Genomic DNA, 16,639 nt, shown 5'->3' with positions numbered 1-16,639 from the left:
ATGCTGGAAGGAGGAGATTGAAAGCAATAAACACAGACATGTCCCAGGTTACAACAATTTTATTGTTATTTATACATCAATAATACATTGTATCCCTGTAAAATAATTAGGACTTATCCATGTTATTCTTTGTGACTCGATAGATACAAATGCTGGTGTGGAAGACCAGAAAGGGGAAGGAAAGCTGCTGTGAAGTTTAAATGTACATATTTTCTCTTAGTTCACAGTCTTAACAGTCAGTCTACCAACTAATGAAGACTCAACACTCAACAGAACTTGTGATGAAAGTTAAATTCTTCTTCGACATTCAGCCTCCTCACTCCTGGACAACAACACTCTCCTTTAGTTACACAGAGCATTAGTTTAGCTTTACTCTTAATATTATAGCAGCAAGCTTTCTACTAACAGTTAAACATGTTTTTAGATTCTAAACAAAAATTACTGTACAGCTACTGCTACTAGAAGTCTAAGAACCTGGTTTATAACGCTTTTAGACCGGATTCAAGTGCTAGAAGCAACCCACCAATCATATGTGTTTCTATATAGGAACAAATCTATTTTAACATGAATTTACAGGGTAATATACAATATATTTGTAACAGCTGAAATATCAGCACAAAAAGATCACTGTCACACAACAGCAACATATATAATTAATTATATATATATAGAATTAATTATATATAAATAATATACAATTGTCATATGCATGTAAAACAGTTAACCACGTCTCAGGCTTTTCAAATTATACCCAGAAAAGCAATTGTGGATCAAGACATGAAAGCTTTACAGGTCCTCTCTGATAAAGAGCCACGGACAGGCGAGGAAAAGCAACCTGGATTATTTGAGGTCACATGACAGTAATTTGCATATTCCACAAATCTATTGCAACACATTACTGTCTACGAACAGTACACACGACTCCTGAGGGGCGCCGGTGGTAGCTGAACTCACACGTAGTACACCCACTGAACAGAACATTATTAGTACGACGATGGGTAATATTCTGATTCTAGCTATGTGCTGTGATGGTGAACAATAGGACTACAATACACAACACTATACGTAGTTCTTGCCTCAGAAGTAAACCAATGTAAAATACTTTCCTCCCCTCATAATATAGTGTCCTCATCATCCTCACATTCTGCTGAGATTCTTCCTTCATGTGTTTGAACACCAACCAGAACTATGTTAGGTTCAACCGTCTCCACTGAGAACAAAGGAATGCATGTTGTTAATTTCATTACTGGATCTCTCCACTAAAGGCCTGTAACACCACATATAGTAACATCCTACTGACTGACGTCAACCAAGTTCTGAGGGGCGGGGTTCCTTGAGTGTCTCAATTTCAGATAATCTGGACTACGGCAGTTTCTCTCTCAATCACAAACCTGAGCCGACATCATCTCCTGCAAAGGTCAGAGAGAGCGATCTGATTGCTCCTCCTTGGTTCTGCAACAAGACGTCTCTACAGTCTCTAACAAACCCACACATCCCCTGATGCCTCACAGTATAGTACAGGACAGTACACCTCCTCAAAGACGCTGCACACAGCTGTAACAAGATACACACAAGGTCATTCACAAAGAAAAGCTCTGTTATAACTGCAGTAGTAACGTATGAACGCACAACACGCATCCTTCAGCTGGCTCCGTCCTGGGAGCCCCAGACAGTGGGTTGGAGCAGGGTGGTGATGTGCAGTTAGGTTTGAGGCAACATTGCCATTGTAGGGATGTTTAGTCCTTCTCTTTTTTCCCGTGGTGGGTTTTGTTATTCAAAAGCCCAGATCTCAATGTCCTGTATATAGAAATCCTCCTTCTTGGAGAGCATGGGGTTGCCAAAGGTTTTACAGGAGTGACTCCTGCCGTGGTACAGGTCTCCATCCAACCACAGGCCAAACTCACCACTGAAACACATCAAGACAAACACATCACAGCATCTTCAGAGACTCAATCCAGACAGCAAGGACATCACATACATGCTTGTGAGTGTTCTGACATTCTAGCATTGGTCTGATAAACTTAAGACTATGGGTGCCATTTTACTCTTCTGAACACACTGAGCAGTGACTGTGCAATGTTGACTAACCACAACATCTTAAACTTTGAAACTGGGTTGTCAGTTAATGCCAAATAAAACTTTTACGTTAAAAACAAAGTAAAAAAAAAAAAAAAATAGCAGGTACGTACATACCTTCCACCACCAAAAGCTAAAGAGTCCATATCTCCTTTCATAAAGAACATATTGTCACCTGTCCATTTGTACACCTGTCAACACAGAACAGAGCATGCCATCATCTGTGTAGATATATCATTACAAACCCTCATCCCATCTTACATAAGCTTCTCATTGTCAAGAGAATCACCAATCAGAGGTCAGAGGTCAACCTACCTCAAACTCTGGACAGAAGGTGAAGAGGAAGGTTTCTCCCGTGCCATAGAATCCCTCGCTGATTTTGAAGGGTTCGGACGCCAACGCACCAAACACCTGCAGCAACACAACCAACCAGAACACACCAGGTCAGGAAACAGACAGTACGAACCTTGGTAATGTATTACAGCTCAAAGGCCCAATCCTAACTTCAGATGAGCATGCTTGTCTCACACTTTCACATAAACTACACATTGAAGTTAATGGAGGACTTTCACACAAATTTGAGTTACATGCACAGGTCTGGACTCAGGCCTAATAGAGAAGTGTTGTCCGACTCACCCCACCATCACTGTCCCTGATGACCAACAGCACAGGGGTGTCCTGCCCCTGCATGGCCCGGTACAGGCTCTTGATGCTCATGCCATGCTTGGTGGTGCCATAGGCCAAGGTCCAGGGGTACCCAATGGTACGTGGAGGGAGGTTCTTGGCCAGCTGGAGAAAAGAGGCAGACACCGGGGGGATAAACAGTGAAAGAGAGAAAAGGTCACAGACATCAATGGTCCATTACAGCTGCAGTGACCTTTTCCCACAGCTAGTTGTTAGAGAGTAAAGGAGCTCCACACACACAGAACACATCAGTCTCAGGAGAACAGGCTTTAAGAGTCGACCACAGAGAGACCTACAATAAGAGCGCAGCAGGCTAGTCACACACATTCTATGGCTCCTTCCTTCGTTGCATGTCTTATTAACAAGAATTCCCCCAACAGCTATAGGCCTACATGCAAATATGCCTTTTTTCTGAAGACTAACCCCACCTCATCAATGTTAAAACCCTAACAGACCTGATCTGAAAACCCCAACCATCCCAGTATTGAGATTCTCTGATGAGGCTAAAGAACCTGCTGTCACTAAACAGATAGATCCCCAAGGAGGGCCAGCACTCCTCTGGCTGAAGGTCAAGCATGACGATTCTTTAGGAAGTAGCCTATTGACAATCACTGTCAGTGCATCAATATGCCAACGGGTATGGATCTTGCCATTGTGCGTTATTACCTTCTCTATCTGCTGTGCCTCCAGCAGCTCACTAGGCTCACTGAGGTTGGGTCTGAAGGTCTCAGGCTCCAGCTCCGTCTTGATAGAGGTGGCATGCTTAGAGTTCACCTCCTCCTTGGTGGTGATCTGAAAACACAGACAACAGTCAGGAGGCTTAACTAGTAAGGGCAATGGGGTGTCTATCGTTTTAAGCTATGTCCCAAATGGCATCCTATCCCCTATAGTGCACTACTTGGCCCTGGTGAAAAGTGGTGCCCTTTATAGTGAATAGGGTGCCATTTGGGACACAGACTGGGATGAACACGGTGTTAGATGTTTTCTATAGGCTAATAAACCAATACTGCGTAACTTACTAGGAGTGGGGGGTGTGTCATAGGATTTCTAAGCAGGTGATTTTAAAGATATGAATAAAGTCTCATATCAGCAGATGCAGGATTATTTACAGGCTAATATGAGCCCCAAAAAACAAATATACAAGATAGGCCTACTTAATATAACAAATTAAGTCAGCTGTGAAAAGCATCAATTTGGGAGCAATGGGTTTAGGGAGACCATAGACCAGACTCCTTTATGTCACTAACACATAGTAAAGGTAAGGAGCCAGCCTTGGCTTATGAGAGCCTTAATGGCTCATAAAAACATGTAGGCTTCTCCAGAATTGTAATAACACTTGGAAATGTGCATTATATCCATAGACGGAGGGCAAATCAGGAGGCTAAATTGTACAATGCCTGAGTCTGGATATGTCTATACTTAGCACAATAGGAATGTTGGCTGGAGAAAATGCAAAACACAGTAAAGGCCTATTTGTGATTGAGCTGGAGACACGGTGTTGGACTGTGAGTTCCAGCGGGGGTTGTTTATCTTCCTCCATAACAGGCCTGATTGTAGACAGCCTAGCTACTGGTGGCCTGACCGTGATCACATTACAGTCCTGTTGAATTACCTGCATTGTCCTGCACAAACAATCCTGCACCCACTTAATGGATTGAATCGAATCCCACTTCCACCCACGATCTACCTCTCTCCCTTCAATAGAAAGCAGAGGCGGATGGGGAAGCAGCAGTTCCTCACTACCCAGATGTAGATGGATAAACACAGTCATTCAGAAGTGAACACAAATTCCACATTTGATTAAGTCGAGAAATTCCCCTCCCTCAACAGAGATGGGCTACAACATATTGTATTATGATTCACATTCTTTGTCTCTATGACAGCCTTGGGTCTAGGCTATCTAATTAGCTATGGCTAATAATAAACATTAATGAGGCCTTCTGAAAACTAGCCACAGCAGTGGTCAGTCAAGAGCTGTGAGAAGTGGATATGCAAGGCATTATGGGAACTTCATGAAGACATCAATTACCCTCCTCGCTTTCTCTACCAGGAATTAGTTGCTGGTTGCACAAAACTCTTCAAATTATTCTCATAGGGATTCTTTGGATAGTTGCTACACGAGTCTGCAGCATCATAGTGCTGGCCTATCCCAGGGCCCAGGTCAAGGTTAGCCCAGGTCAAGGTTAGCCCAGGTCAAGGTTAGCCCAGGTCAAGGTTAGCCCAGGTAGGACAACTGGGTGAGAGGCAAGAGGTCAGAAACACACCGAGGAGCTCTAACAGAGCCTGGCAGGGGCAAATCTAAAATGGCACCTTATTCCCTACATAATAGCGGCCAAACTTAGTGCACTACATAAGGAATAGGGTGCCATTTGGGACATAGCCTAGAAAAGGGGAATGGAGAGCTGGAGCTTTGCTGAGTGGGGCACCTGAAGCCGCTTGCAGAGAGATTTCAGATCTTCACTGTTTAGCGCATCGATCCGGCGGTGGTACTCAGTCAGTGACACTACCTGGGGGACGGAGACAGGAACAGGAAGTGTAACTCAGCTGCTGGCGATGGAAGAAAAAGGATGAGCACAGCAGAGGGAGGAGAGACAGTACATTTGAAGGTGGAGAGAACTGACATCACTGTCTATATTTCTACATCTACCAGTATGTGATATTCAGGTCTCCATTAAATAGGCTTGGTTTAAAGTCTAATATTTGAACAAGAGGTGGTTTTGCATGGTTGTGTAATCTAAATCAACACCACTAATGGATGTTAGGACCAGCCAGAGGGACGAGAGGCAGACAAGCCATTCTGACACAGCCAGAACAAAAACAACTTAAACCAGAGAAGCCACACAAGGACATTCTTCTGATAATCTTATTCAATTGAGAGGATACGTTGGACTGTAGGTGATACGACACCAGTGCACCGTAAAGCACTTGCCAGCCTGTTAGTATACAGACATGTTGAATCTGTTGCACAACACCGTGCAAGTCAAATCACCCTTTTGGTGTAGCAGGACAAGAGCACAGACAAACTCCAAGTATTCTGATGTAACGATTTAAAAAGTCCAGAAAGCATATCAAAACACAGCCTGTCAGTATGTGTATTAACCCATGGAGAACAAGCTTTGTCTCTCTACAGCTGACATAGTGAGCAATAAGCAGAATTATGAGAATTGCAATACATAGCCTATCGGCACCTAAGTATATTGATAATATCGTATCTTGAGGTCCAGGGCAATTCCCAGCGCTAGTGCTGCTTTTCATCATCATCATTAATAATAATAATGCGCTGAAGCAAACATCTCTGCCAGACAGAGTTCATGGAAGCTAGCACACACAGGAATCCCCCTTCAAAACAGCCTATCAGCAGTTCTGGCAGTCTAACAATAGCTACAAGTTCTACCTCCACAATTAACATCTTAAAGCCCAGCTTCTACTTCAGAAGGTAGCTAAGCCCCTTGAGGTCCAGCTCTTCAAGGGGATGTGCCCATGAATCAGCACACAGTGCGATCATGGGGTCATATGAAATAGCATAACAAAGCCATTCAAGGGGTGCACACCTCCAGATACAGTACAGTAGACCTACTTAATAGGTCTCTACGGACATGAGCAGTGCTGTGGGTGGGTGGCCCACAGGGACTGGAGCTGTGTACCCCTGCAAATGAAGCCTATCCATAAATATGTTATGATACCGCATGTCAAAAACTAGAACAATTATGAAATCATCTGAATCTACTATAGAATTAGGCTATTCATTAATTGCTGTCATAAACTAGTTAACATTTATTTTAGTCAGGTTGGATTGGCCAAACTTGGGTCAAGCAGAAATAAATTACCTTGAAACACCTCTTTAGTCACCTTAATCATTGTGTAAATAACGTTCTCAAACAAGCTCCCACATTACAGTTCTCAATAATGCAAAGAAAAGGGTAAACTACAGTCTTCATTAAATATTTATTTTGAGCCTAACTTTAGCTGACACTAAAGTGCAGTCTATTGAGAAACGCAAAGTCAGGCCAATTTGCTGCAGTCCCCATCTTCTGTGTTTAGGAGGAAGGTGTCATGCTGGCCAACGACCATAGCCCGAGTGCCCGTCTGTTTGTGCTTGACAATGAGAAATGGAGTTTACAAGAGCACAAAGATCTGAGATCAGGCTACAATAAACATGTTATTCTCTGCTTCCGTTCCTCCCAAATAACAACTTACATGAAGGTCATTCTTTCCAAAACAGACATATTGCATCAGCCCATCCAACTAACGTTATAGATATAATATCTCACCATTACAAAGAAGCTGATCACTGTCAATGCAATGGAAATTGTAGAACTAACGAATTGTAAGCTATACACAGTGTATTGATACAATGTCGCAAGTTAGTTATTAACCTTAGATACAACGAAGCACGATGTTCACAGACAGTTTTTTCAGTGAACACAACAACCTCAAAACTTTCCAAAACGAGAACCAAAGAAAAGGATTGACACAAAAGGACAACATCAAGTGCCGTTTTTTTTAGACTCATCAGATATGTCAGTGACTATTTTGATTTCAGTCAGTCACTGGGCAAGCCGCTTGCATTTTTTTTAGCAAGCTAGCCATCCAGTAATGTAGCTAGCAGGCTAACAACAACAAAACACGCGCAGCTAAAACACGGACTGTCATAGATACATACATAAGTGTACTTAGGGGTCAGCGGCGTTTCTTCCTTCACCCTTCTAGAGAACATTTCTTTCTTTCGGGGCGAGGTTGAGCTCGACAGTCACATTCCAGATTCTTGAAGTAATTCCAATCTCCACAAATCGATGTTGAACCTGACACCGGACGGGCGGGGACTCTACTCGCTAACTAAAATAGAAACATTTTAGAAGGGTCTCGGGTGTTTATTTGACACCCGCAAGAGCCAATGGCAATGCAGGACAGGAGCAATGCCAGCTCCTTATTTGCTCAAAGGCAGAGGGCACTTCCTAATTGCATACTTCACTAGAGCAATTTAAAGATACAATACCAGTACATACATTTTTTTTTTCAAGAGGTACTGTAGGGAGATCAAATGCACTTCTCGTGTAACGTCACTGTAACAATAAAACGCTTGGTGGATCCCCTTTGAGTAGTTTGGGCACACATCAAACGTTAATCGTCGAAGTGGCTTGAATTGTCATACTTGCCATATTGCATGACATACAATACACATAAAGCACAGTAGACCTAATGCTCAATGGCCAAATAAAGTATAATAAAAGGCTACGAGCATTACAGTTATTACAGACTAATAATCTAAGTGTTGTTTAAAATCAATGTTTACCTTAAAGGGTCAACGTAAAAGAGGCAACTATTTACTTATTCAAATCACTGGCCTCTTCAGGACCAGGCCCAAACAAATCAGCCCACGTTGTTTCCTACATCATTCCTTTACATTAAAATGTCAATCCCAGCCACAGCTTGCGTATCAATTTCTGTATGCAAAGAATGTATCTTCTCCCCATTATACCTCAAACACGTGCAGCCAGCCGACCTATTGGACAGACATTGAGCAGCCATTTCCATCCACTGGACGTTTTTAAATCCTAAAACCCTACTTCCACATTTGAGGGGCAATTAAAATCTCACAAAGCCACTATTAAGGATAGGGCAGAGAATGAGAGAACTGAACACAACTATGTATATTACATTCACAAGAATGCCCACACGTTTTAAAGAATTCCCTATGTGCCTTCCCGGCCTTGAAACAATCAGCTTTTTTACAACGGGAACCATTCCATCCATCTGTCTACAACTGCGGAACACCACAGTCAGTCAGGTCATCCAGCACAACTATAGTTTGGGATGACCGACGACAACAGAGATATTAATGCATGCCATATACACTGCATTGATAACGTGGACAACTGACTTGGAACAAAATGATTTCACAATCATGCAAAACATTGTGGTTGCTGTAATCTGAGTGAAAATTGCACATTTCCAACCAAAGGAAATAGTATTCACACAAATTACACAATAAACATAACTATAACACATCAAGCAAACACTTGGACCGATTGATCAAAACAATGTAATCATCAATGACAGTGCAATAATTTGAACACACAAATCACCTTAAGGAGCATAGATAATGATGATGCAGAATAACAATGTAAATAAATTCAATTTAACACTACACACAGTCATATCACTTCAAAATAAATCACTTGACTGAATGAAAGCATATAACGAATAGGACATATATGGACTACAACACAGGCTGGATGAGAAGGTAAATACACAGAGTGTACCAAACATTAGGAACACCTGGTCTTTCCATGACCTAGACTGACCAGGTGAATCCATATGATCCCTTATGGATGTCACTTCAATCAGTGTAGATGAAGGGGAGGAGACAGGTTAAAGAAGACTTAAGACTTTTTTAGGTTAAAGACTTTTAAGCCTTGAGACAATTGAGTCATGGATGGTATATGTGTGCCATTCAGAGGGTGAATTGGAAAGAAAAGTTTTAAGCGCATTTGAACGGGGTATGGTAGTAGGTGTCAGGCGCACCGGTTCCAGTGTGTCAAGAACTGCAACGCTGCTGGGTTTTTCACGCTCAACAGTTTCCCGTGTGTATCAAGAATTGTCCACCACCCAAATGACATCTAGCCAACATGACACAACTGTGGGAAGCAATGAAGTCAACATGGGCCAGCATCCCTGTGCAATGCTTTAAACACCTTGTAAAGTCATTACCCCCAACGAATTGTAACTGTTCTGAGGGCAAAAGAGGTTGCAACTCAATATTAGGAAGGAGTTCCTAATGTTTTGTACACTCATTGTATTGTAACTACTACACATACTACTGTATCCATCCAGCCATGTAAGAAACACAGAATGTAGAATGTAGTGTGGAACACCTCAGTTCTCTAGTCCTTACCTCCCACTCTTTGTTGTTTATATCCGTGAGGGGTTCGTCTTCTCCTGTCTCGGACCCCGAAGGCTTCTTGACCACCATGAACCCTGGCTCGTGGCCGATGCCCTTCACCCCCTCCCCATACATGTCTGGGGTCCACTGGATGAAGAACACATACAGGTGCTCGGACCTGGGGAGGGGAGAGAGGTAGAAACACAAACAGTCACACACATAATTACAGAAATTATGGTAACACTTGAAGAGAACAGTATCTACGTAAGGACTTCCTAACACATTCATAACAATACATACCGTATTCATAATCAGTACATAAACATTCCATGAATGTCAATTTATGTTAACGGTTATTGGTTCTGAATAGTGTTATGAATATATTCTGCCAATTTTTTGGCCATATTTTGATAGCCTACCGACATCCTAACCCTCACAATGCTTTCATTTCACATGTAAAGTGAATGCTTTAGTCTCAAAATGGCCGTCTCTAAATGGCATGAGGCTGTTATGCCACTCTGCTGTCTTGTGTCTCTATGTATCAGGCTGTATATGGTCTTTTTTCCCCACTGTCTGGAACTCTCCCACCATTGTCAGGATACTTTACACACATCTTCTGGGTCGCCACTCAATTAGGTCATCCAGCAGACATAGTCAGTCTGCCAGTGAGTGTGTGTGTGTGTGCACGTGTGTTTGTGTGTACGAAAGTGTGTGCGTGTACGTGAGTATGTGTAAGTGTGCACGTCTGTGCATGGGTGTGTGTGTGTATAAAGGCACAGTGCTATCCATGGGAACAGAGCCAGCAGTGTAACAGGGCAGCATTACAGGAGACATTCTGAGATAAACACATTCCAACCACCCTACAATGGCACATGGCCATGGTGATGGTGGTGTGACTGTGTCTGTGGCCAGAGACAAGACTGGTGGCCTGTCTGCCTGTTTCAAATGAGATTAACATGTGAGACTGAGAGGAGTGTGCTGTGCTGGTCAACACAAGCCTACTGGCTACTGGGAATGAAAACAGCTGAAGGGTAGAATTTTCAAAGTCAAAGAATGGCTGGTCAAACATCTGATCAGATTCATAACTTTCTGTCCTCTCTCTCTCCAGGACTGGAGACAAAGGCAGCACTGTGCTTGGACCCAACACTGCAACAAAGTGACTTTTCAGCATTAACTAATTGAATTAAGCTGTTGAAGCAATTTGGAATAATTTACTAGAAAAACATATTTTACAGCTTTTGATGAAGATACATATTTCCTTGTACTGTTCTTTGAAAGGCCTAAACGATACATTCATTATGAATACTGCTGACATTGCTGTGCAACATCCCAGTGGAGTCGAAATTGACAGATCTCATTACGATTAATACCCATTTACATAAAAGGGCAAAAACAGTTCATTTGTGCTATTGTGGACAGAAATGTCATCCAAAGCACACTGAAATACTGCACAAAATGTACACTACCGTTCAAAAGTTTGGGTTCACTTTTTGTCCATTAAAATAACATCAAATTGATCAGAAATACAGTGTAGACATTGTTAATGTTGTAAATGACTTTTGTAGCTGGAAACGTCTGATTTTTAATGGAATATCTATATAGGCTTACAGAGGCCCATTGTCAGCAACCATCACTCCTGCGTTCCAATGGCACGTTGTGTTAGCTAATCCAAGTTTATAATTTTAAAAGGCTAATTGATCATTAGAAAACCCTTTTGCAATTGTGTTAGCACAGCTAAAAAACTGTTGTGTTGATTAAAGAAGCAATACAACTGGCCTTCTTTAGACTAGTTGAGTATCTGGAGTATCAGCATTTGTGGGTTCGATTAGAGGCTGAAACTCGTCAGTCTATTCTTATTATGGGAAATAAAGGCTATTCCATGCGAGAAATTGCCAAGAAACTGAAGATCTCGTACAACGATGTGTACTACCCCCTTCACAGAACAGCGCATACTGGCTCTAACCAGAATAGAAAGAGGAGTGGGAGGCCCAGGTGCACAACTGAGCAAGAGGACAAGTACATTAGAATGTCTAGTTTGAGAAACCGACGCCTCACAAGTCCTCAACTGGCAGCTTCATTAAATAGTACCCGCAAAATACCAGTCTCAACGTCAACAGTGAAGAGGCGACTCTGGAATGCTGACCTTCTAGGCAGAGTTGCAAAGAAAAATCCACATCTCAGACTGGCCAATAAAAAGAAAAGATTAAGATGGGCAAAATAACACAGACACTGGACAGAGGAACTCTGCCTAGAAGGCCAGCATTCCGGAGCCGCATCTTCACTGTTGACGTTGAGAGTTTTTTTAATGGATCAAAAAATAGCTTTTCTTTAAAAAACAAGGCAATTTCTAATTGACCCCAAACTTTTGAACGGTAGTGTATATACATTGCCTTGCAAAAGTACTCATCCCCCTTGGCGTTTTTCCTATTTTGTTGCACTACAACCTATAATTGAAATGTATTTTTATTTGAATTTTATATAATGGACATACACAAAATAGTCCAAATTGGTGAAGTGAAATAAAAAAAAATGACAAAAGTGTCAAAAAAATAAAAAAAACTGAAAAGGGTTGCGTACATATGTATTCACCCCCTTTGCTATGAAGCCCCTAAATTAGATCTGGTGCAACAAATTACCTTCATAAGTCACATAATCAGTTAAATAAAGTTCACCTGTGGGCAATCTAAGTGTCACATGATCGGTCACACGATCTCAGTATATATACACCTGCTCTGAAAGGCCCCAGAGTCTGTAACACCACTAAGAAAGGGGCACCACCAAGCAAGCTGCACCATGAAGACCAATGAGCTCCAAACAGGTCAGGGACAAAGTTGTGGAGAAGTACAGATCAGGATTGGGTTATAAAACAATATCTGAAACTTTGAACAACCCACGGAGCACCATTAAATCCATTACAAAAAAATTGAAAGAATATGGCACCACAACAAACCTGCCATGAGAGGGCCGCCCACCAACACTCACAGACCAGGCAAGGAGGGCATTAATCAGAGAGGCAACAGAGAACAAATAAAAAAAAGAGACCAAAGATAACCGTGAAAGAGCTGCAAAGCTCCACAGCGGAGATTGGATTATCTGTCCATAGGACCACTTTAAGCCATACACTCCACAGAGCTGGGGTTTACGATAGAGTGGCCAGAAAAAAAGCCATTGCTTTAAGAACAAAATTAGCAAACACTTTGGTGTTCGCCAAAAAGCATGTAGGAGACTCCCCAAACATATGGAAGATGCTACTCTGGACAGATGAGACTAAAGTTGAGCTTTTTGGCCATCAAGGAAAATGCTATGTCTGGAATAAACCCAACACCTCTCTCACCCCGAGAACACCATCCCCACAGTGAAGCATGGTGGTGGCAGCATCATGCTGTGGGGATGTTTTTATCAGCAGGGACTGGGAAACTGGTCAGAATTGAAGGAATGATGGATGATGCTAAATACAGGTAAATTCTTGAGGGAAACCTGTTTCAGTCTTTCAGAGATTTGAGACTGGGACGGAGGTTCACCTTCCAGCAGGACAATGACCCTAAGCATAGTGCTAAAGCAACCCTTGAGTGGTTTAAGGGGAAACATTTAAATGTCTTGGAATGGCCTAGTCAAAGCACAGACCTCAATCCAATTGAGAATCTGTGGTATGATTTAAAGATTGCTGATCACCAGCAGAACCCATCCAACTTGAAGGAGCTGGAGCAGTTTTGCCTTGAAGAATGGGCAAAAATCCCAGTGGCTAGATGTGCCAAGCTTATAGAGACATACCCCAAAAGACTTGCGGCTGAAATCGCTGCAAAAGGTGGCTCTACAAAGTATTGACTTTGGGGGTGGATAGTTATGCACGCTCAAGTTTTCAGCTTTAAAAAAAATATATATATTTTAATTCCAGGTTGTAAGGCAACAAAATAGGAAAAATGCCAAGGGAGGTCAATACTTTCGCAAACCACTGTAACAGGACTGCTTTTCACAGCCTGGTCCAGTTCCCTCAGTGAGGGAAAAAATAAATGTATTCTATAGATATTTGTGTATGTACGTGTGAGTCTGCAGAGTGGGTGAATAAATAAATAATCTAGCTGTCTGGGCTGGTGGCAGCATAGTGAGATGGGCTTGGCGCTGGGCAGACATTGGGGCTGCACTACAGTGACTCTGCAGACCTTGGCGCTGCAGTGTGGCGCACACACACACACACACACACACACACACACACACACACACACACACACACACACACACACACACACACACACACACACACACACACACACTCTCCTGCGGCACAGCGAACCAGTACTCATGTTTCCTGTCCCTCTGAGCGTACTGCTGCATGGAGGCGCTGGCGTTGGACACAAATGTCTTCTTCATGGGCTGGCCCACCCGCAGACACAGGAACTTGTGGGACCGGTGCCTCCGCCGCTCCATGGACACTGTAGAGCCACATGACAAACAGGAAATGATCACATGATAATGAATTGTTACCTTATCCATCTTAACACTTACAGGGCCAAAGCAGATTCCAATCTGATTTAAATCTTTCAGAATATTTTTCAATTCAGTGACTGACCAAATGTAGGCCTACTCCTGGTTTAAAACATATCCTCTTATTATCTAATAGTCCCTCACCACACCACTGGACCTAATCCATCTGTAAATAAGAAAACATTTCAGATCTATTTGATAACAGGGTCTTTATATGAACTAGATCTCCTCCTCTGTTTACTAGGTATCTCAACAGACAGTAATTCTGTGCCAGAATAATAGGAAGATGACCCAAATAAACAGAACTCATAACAGATCGTGACACCAAAACATATCCCTGCTTTTATTAACGACCCATTAGAAGGTCAAATCAGTGGGACTTCTACAAAGAAAAGAGACACTTTGTGACATAACACAGACCGGGACCCATAGTCACAAACAGAGCCAGAGAAATGGTTCATCTACAGTACTTAGAAAACACAGCTCAGTGGGAAAAATGATATTTGAAAACGCAGTAATTGGGCTTGTTTTGAAGTGGGGCCTTGGCTCACGTCTGCCATGGTAATGTGGTGTGGAGTAAAGCAGAACCCTGCTGTGATCCCAGCCAATAAGAGCAAACATTCTAGGAACTCTCTGTGGGGTGAGAATTATGGTGATATAAATTATGGGAACACAACCAGACCTTGGTTCAACCAGTGTTCGTTTTCTTTCCAAAATACTTTGAGAGTTTGATTGAGCCTGCCTAGAGTGCCAGATGGGTGGGGTTTGCACCTTTGGGACTATTCCTTTGGTTCCAATACCCCAGGCAAACTCAATGAGGTGCAGCAAAAGTGTTTGAAAGAAGACAAATACTATTAGAGCCCAGGTCTGAACACAACTAAGTGAGGCACTAGAGCTCACATAGAACTGTAGAACAGTGGAAGAATAACATACATAGCACATATAGCAGGCATGGCACAGAACACAGTAGTAGTTTGAGCCTGCACACTACTGTGGTAGTCTATGTTCTAGGGTAAGAAATATTCAATGTTTACTGAAAAAGACAACAAACCAAAAAGAGAAGGCAGCTATAAAATGTAAATAGTTAAGTCACTTCAAATGCTGCTCGTGTCTCTGAGGGTTATTAATGCAGGCCGTCTAAACGCTATTGTGTTTCCCCTCAGATGTTAGGTGTGGGTGTTTGTGTTGTCTCTCTGTGTTTGATTTTGAGGTTTTAGCATATCTTGGAGTTGAGTGCACGTGGAGCAGACCGGCTAACAGCAGAGCTAGATCAAAGCGGAGTATAATGCCTCCTGCTCATTCCTGTAGGTGATAACAGCACACCACACATTTCCACAGTTATTTTTCTCTTTTTTTAGTCCAATTACAACTGGGGAGGCACAAAGCTGTGACAGGAGGTTATCAGGAGCACCCTGCAGCCGAGGTGTACGGAAGCAGCCGGAGCCAACCTTCCTGTAATAGCACTGGGAGCTTCATTAGAATAAACATTATGATGATAATTGCAGAGATGGCAAATGGCAGCAGCATACCAGGCAGTGAGGATGTGTAAATAATCTGCAATAACTGTCTATAGATTTGCCTTCATGTTGAGAACTCAAGTGGGGTTGAAATAGAAGCTGAACATATTTTCGCACCTACTGAAAAACAATGTAAGTGCATAGTGTAAGGATATGTATTTCATATTTTCATTATACAACAGATACACGTTATCTCACACGTTATCTCACTACCTTCTGCAGAGTTCTGTCCCTCCACCTTTTGTGTTACATTCTCCATTTGCTCTGTGGCTTGTTGCATAGTATGATTCTTCCACATCTTTCTCAGTTCCTCCACGTCCGTCTCAGAGTCCTGGGACCCCTCTCTGCTCAGCTTGGGCCTGTCCCCTGAACCCCCCTCCTGGCCGGAGGGCTCCCCAGGCCCGGTGGTAGATCTCTGGGAGGCATGGCGTGAGGAGGGTCCTTGGCATGGTCCCTGGCTGGTGGTGGGTGTGCTTGGTGCTGCCTTCTCCACATCCACACTGTGCTGCTTGGAGTCTATGGGTGACTGGCTCTGGGCTGTGTGGCTGTCTGGATTATCCTCTGCTGTGGTGGGTTGTTTCTCCTGGCCCTCCCCTGGCGGCTGGCTGACTGACTTGCAGGCGCTGCTTGCGGCCCCTGGGGCTTCCCCTGGAGGGGTGAAGGCCGCCACATGGGTGACAGTTTGGATGGACTCTGTGGAGGCTGTGGCTGAGGAAGACTTGTCCAGCCGGAGGTCTTCGGAGGAAGTGGCCTCCTCCCGAATGGGGGACAGCTCTGACTCTGTAAAGACGTCCTCGGAGAAGGAGCCCTCTGTACTGCGGTTGGCCGCGCTCCCGCTGTCGTTGCCTGGGACTCTCAGATGCTGCTCTGGGTCCGGCTGAGAGGAGGTGGAGGGCCCGCGCTCTGACGTCAAAGGCTCCAGATGCCTGGAGAGGGAAGAAAACAGTAAAGAAGAAAATACAAGTTAGAGAGGTCTGACTTGGAATGCAGTAGAATG

The 16,639-nt window shown here is 43.2% G+C and overlaps 1 protein-coding gene across 2 annotated transcripts in view; it reads right to left on the bottom strand.

The window, feature by feature from the left end:
- Window positions 1-43: 43 nt before the first annotated feature.
- Window positions 44-16,639, bottom strand: part of LOC118375787 (oxidation resistance protein 1-like) — a 187,258-nt gene continuing 170,662 nt past the window's right edge. Inside the window, exons 9-17 of one of the 2 annotated variants that reach the window (XM_052494526.1) lie at window positions 15,856-16,568; window positions 13,911-14,073; window positions 9,656-9,821; window positions 5,187-5,267; window positions 3,427-3,552; window positions 2,713-2,865; window positions 2,392-2,487; window positions 2,194-2,267; window positions 44-1,906 (exon numbers count right to left, since the gene is read on the bottom strand). In XM_052494526.1, coding sequence (XP_052350486.1) covers window positions 1,771-1,906; window positions 2,194-2,267; window positions 2,392-2,487; window positions 2,713-2,865; window positions 3,427-3,552; window positions 5,187-5,267; window positions 9,656-9,821; window positions 13,911-14,073; window positions 15,856-16,568 — 1,708 coding nt within the window. In that variant the 3' untranslated portion in view covers window positions 44-1,770. Of the gene's footprint in view, window positions 1,907-2,193; window positions 2,268-2,391; window positions 2,488-2,712; window positions 2,866-3,426; window positions 3,553-5,186; window positions 5,268-7,423; window positions 8,041-9,655; window positions 9,822-13,910; window positions 14,074-15,855; window positions 16,569-16,639 lie in introns of those variants that run through there. The other variant, XM_052494525.1, reaches the window with a different exon arrangement.

This window comes from Oncorhynchus keta, chromosome 34 (genome assembly GCF_023373465.1).
Source record: "Oncorhynchus keta strain PuntledgeMale-10-30-2019 chromosome 34, Oket_V2, whole genome shotgun sequence".
Classification (NCBI taxonomy): Eukaryota; Metazoa; Chordata; class Actinopteri; order Salmoniformes; family Salmonidae; genus Oncorhynchus; species Oncorhynchus keta.
This window is presented reverse-complemented; position numbering and strand designations above follow the sequence as displayed.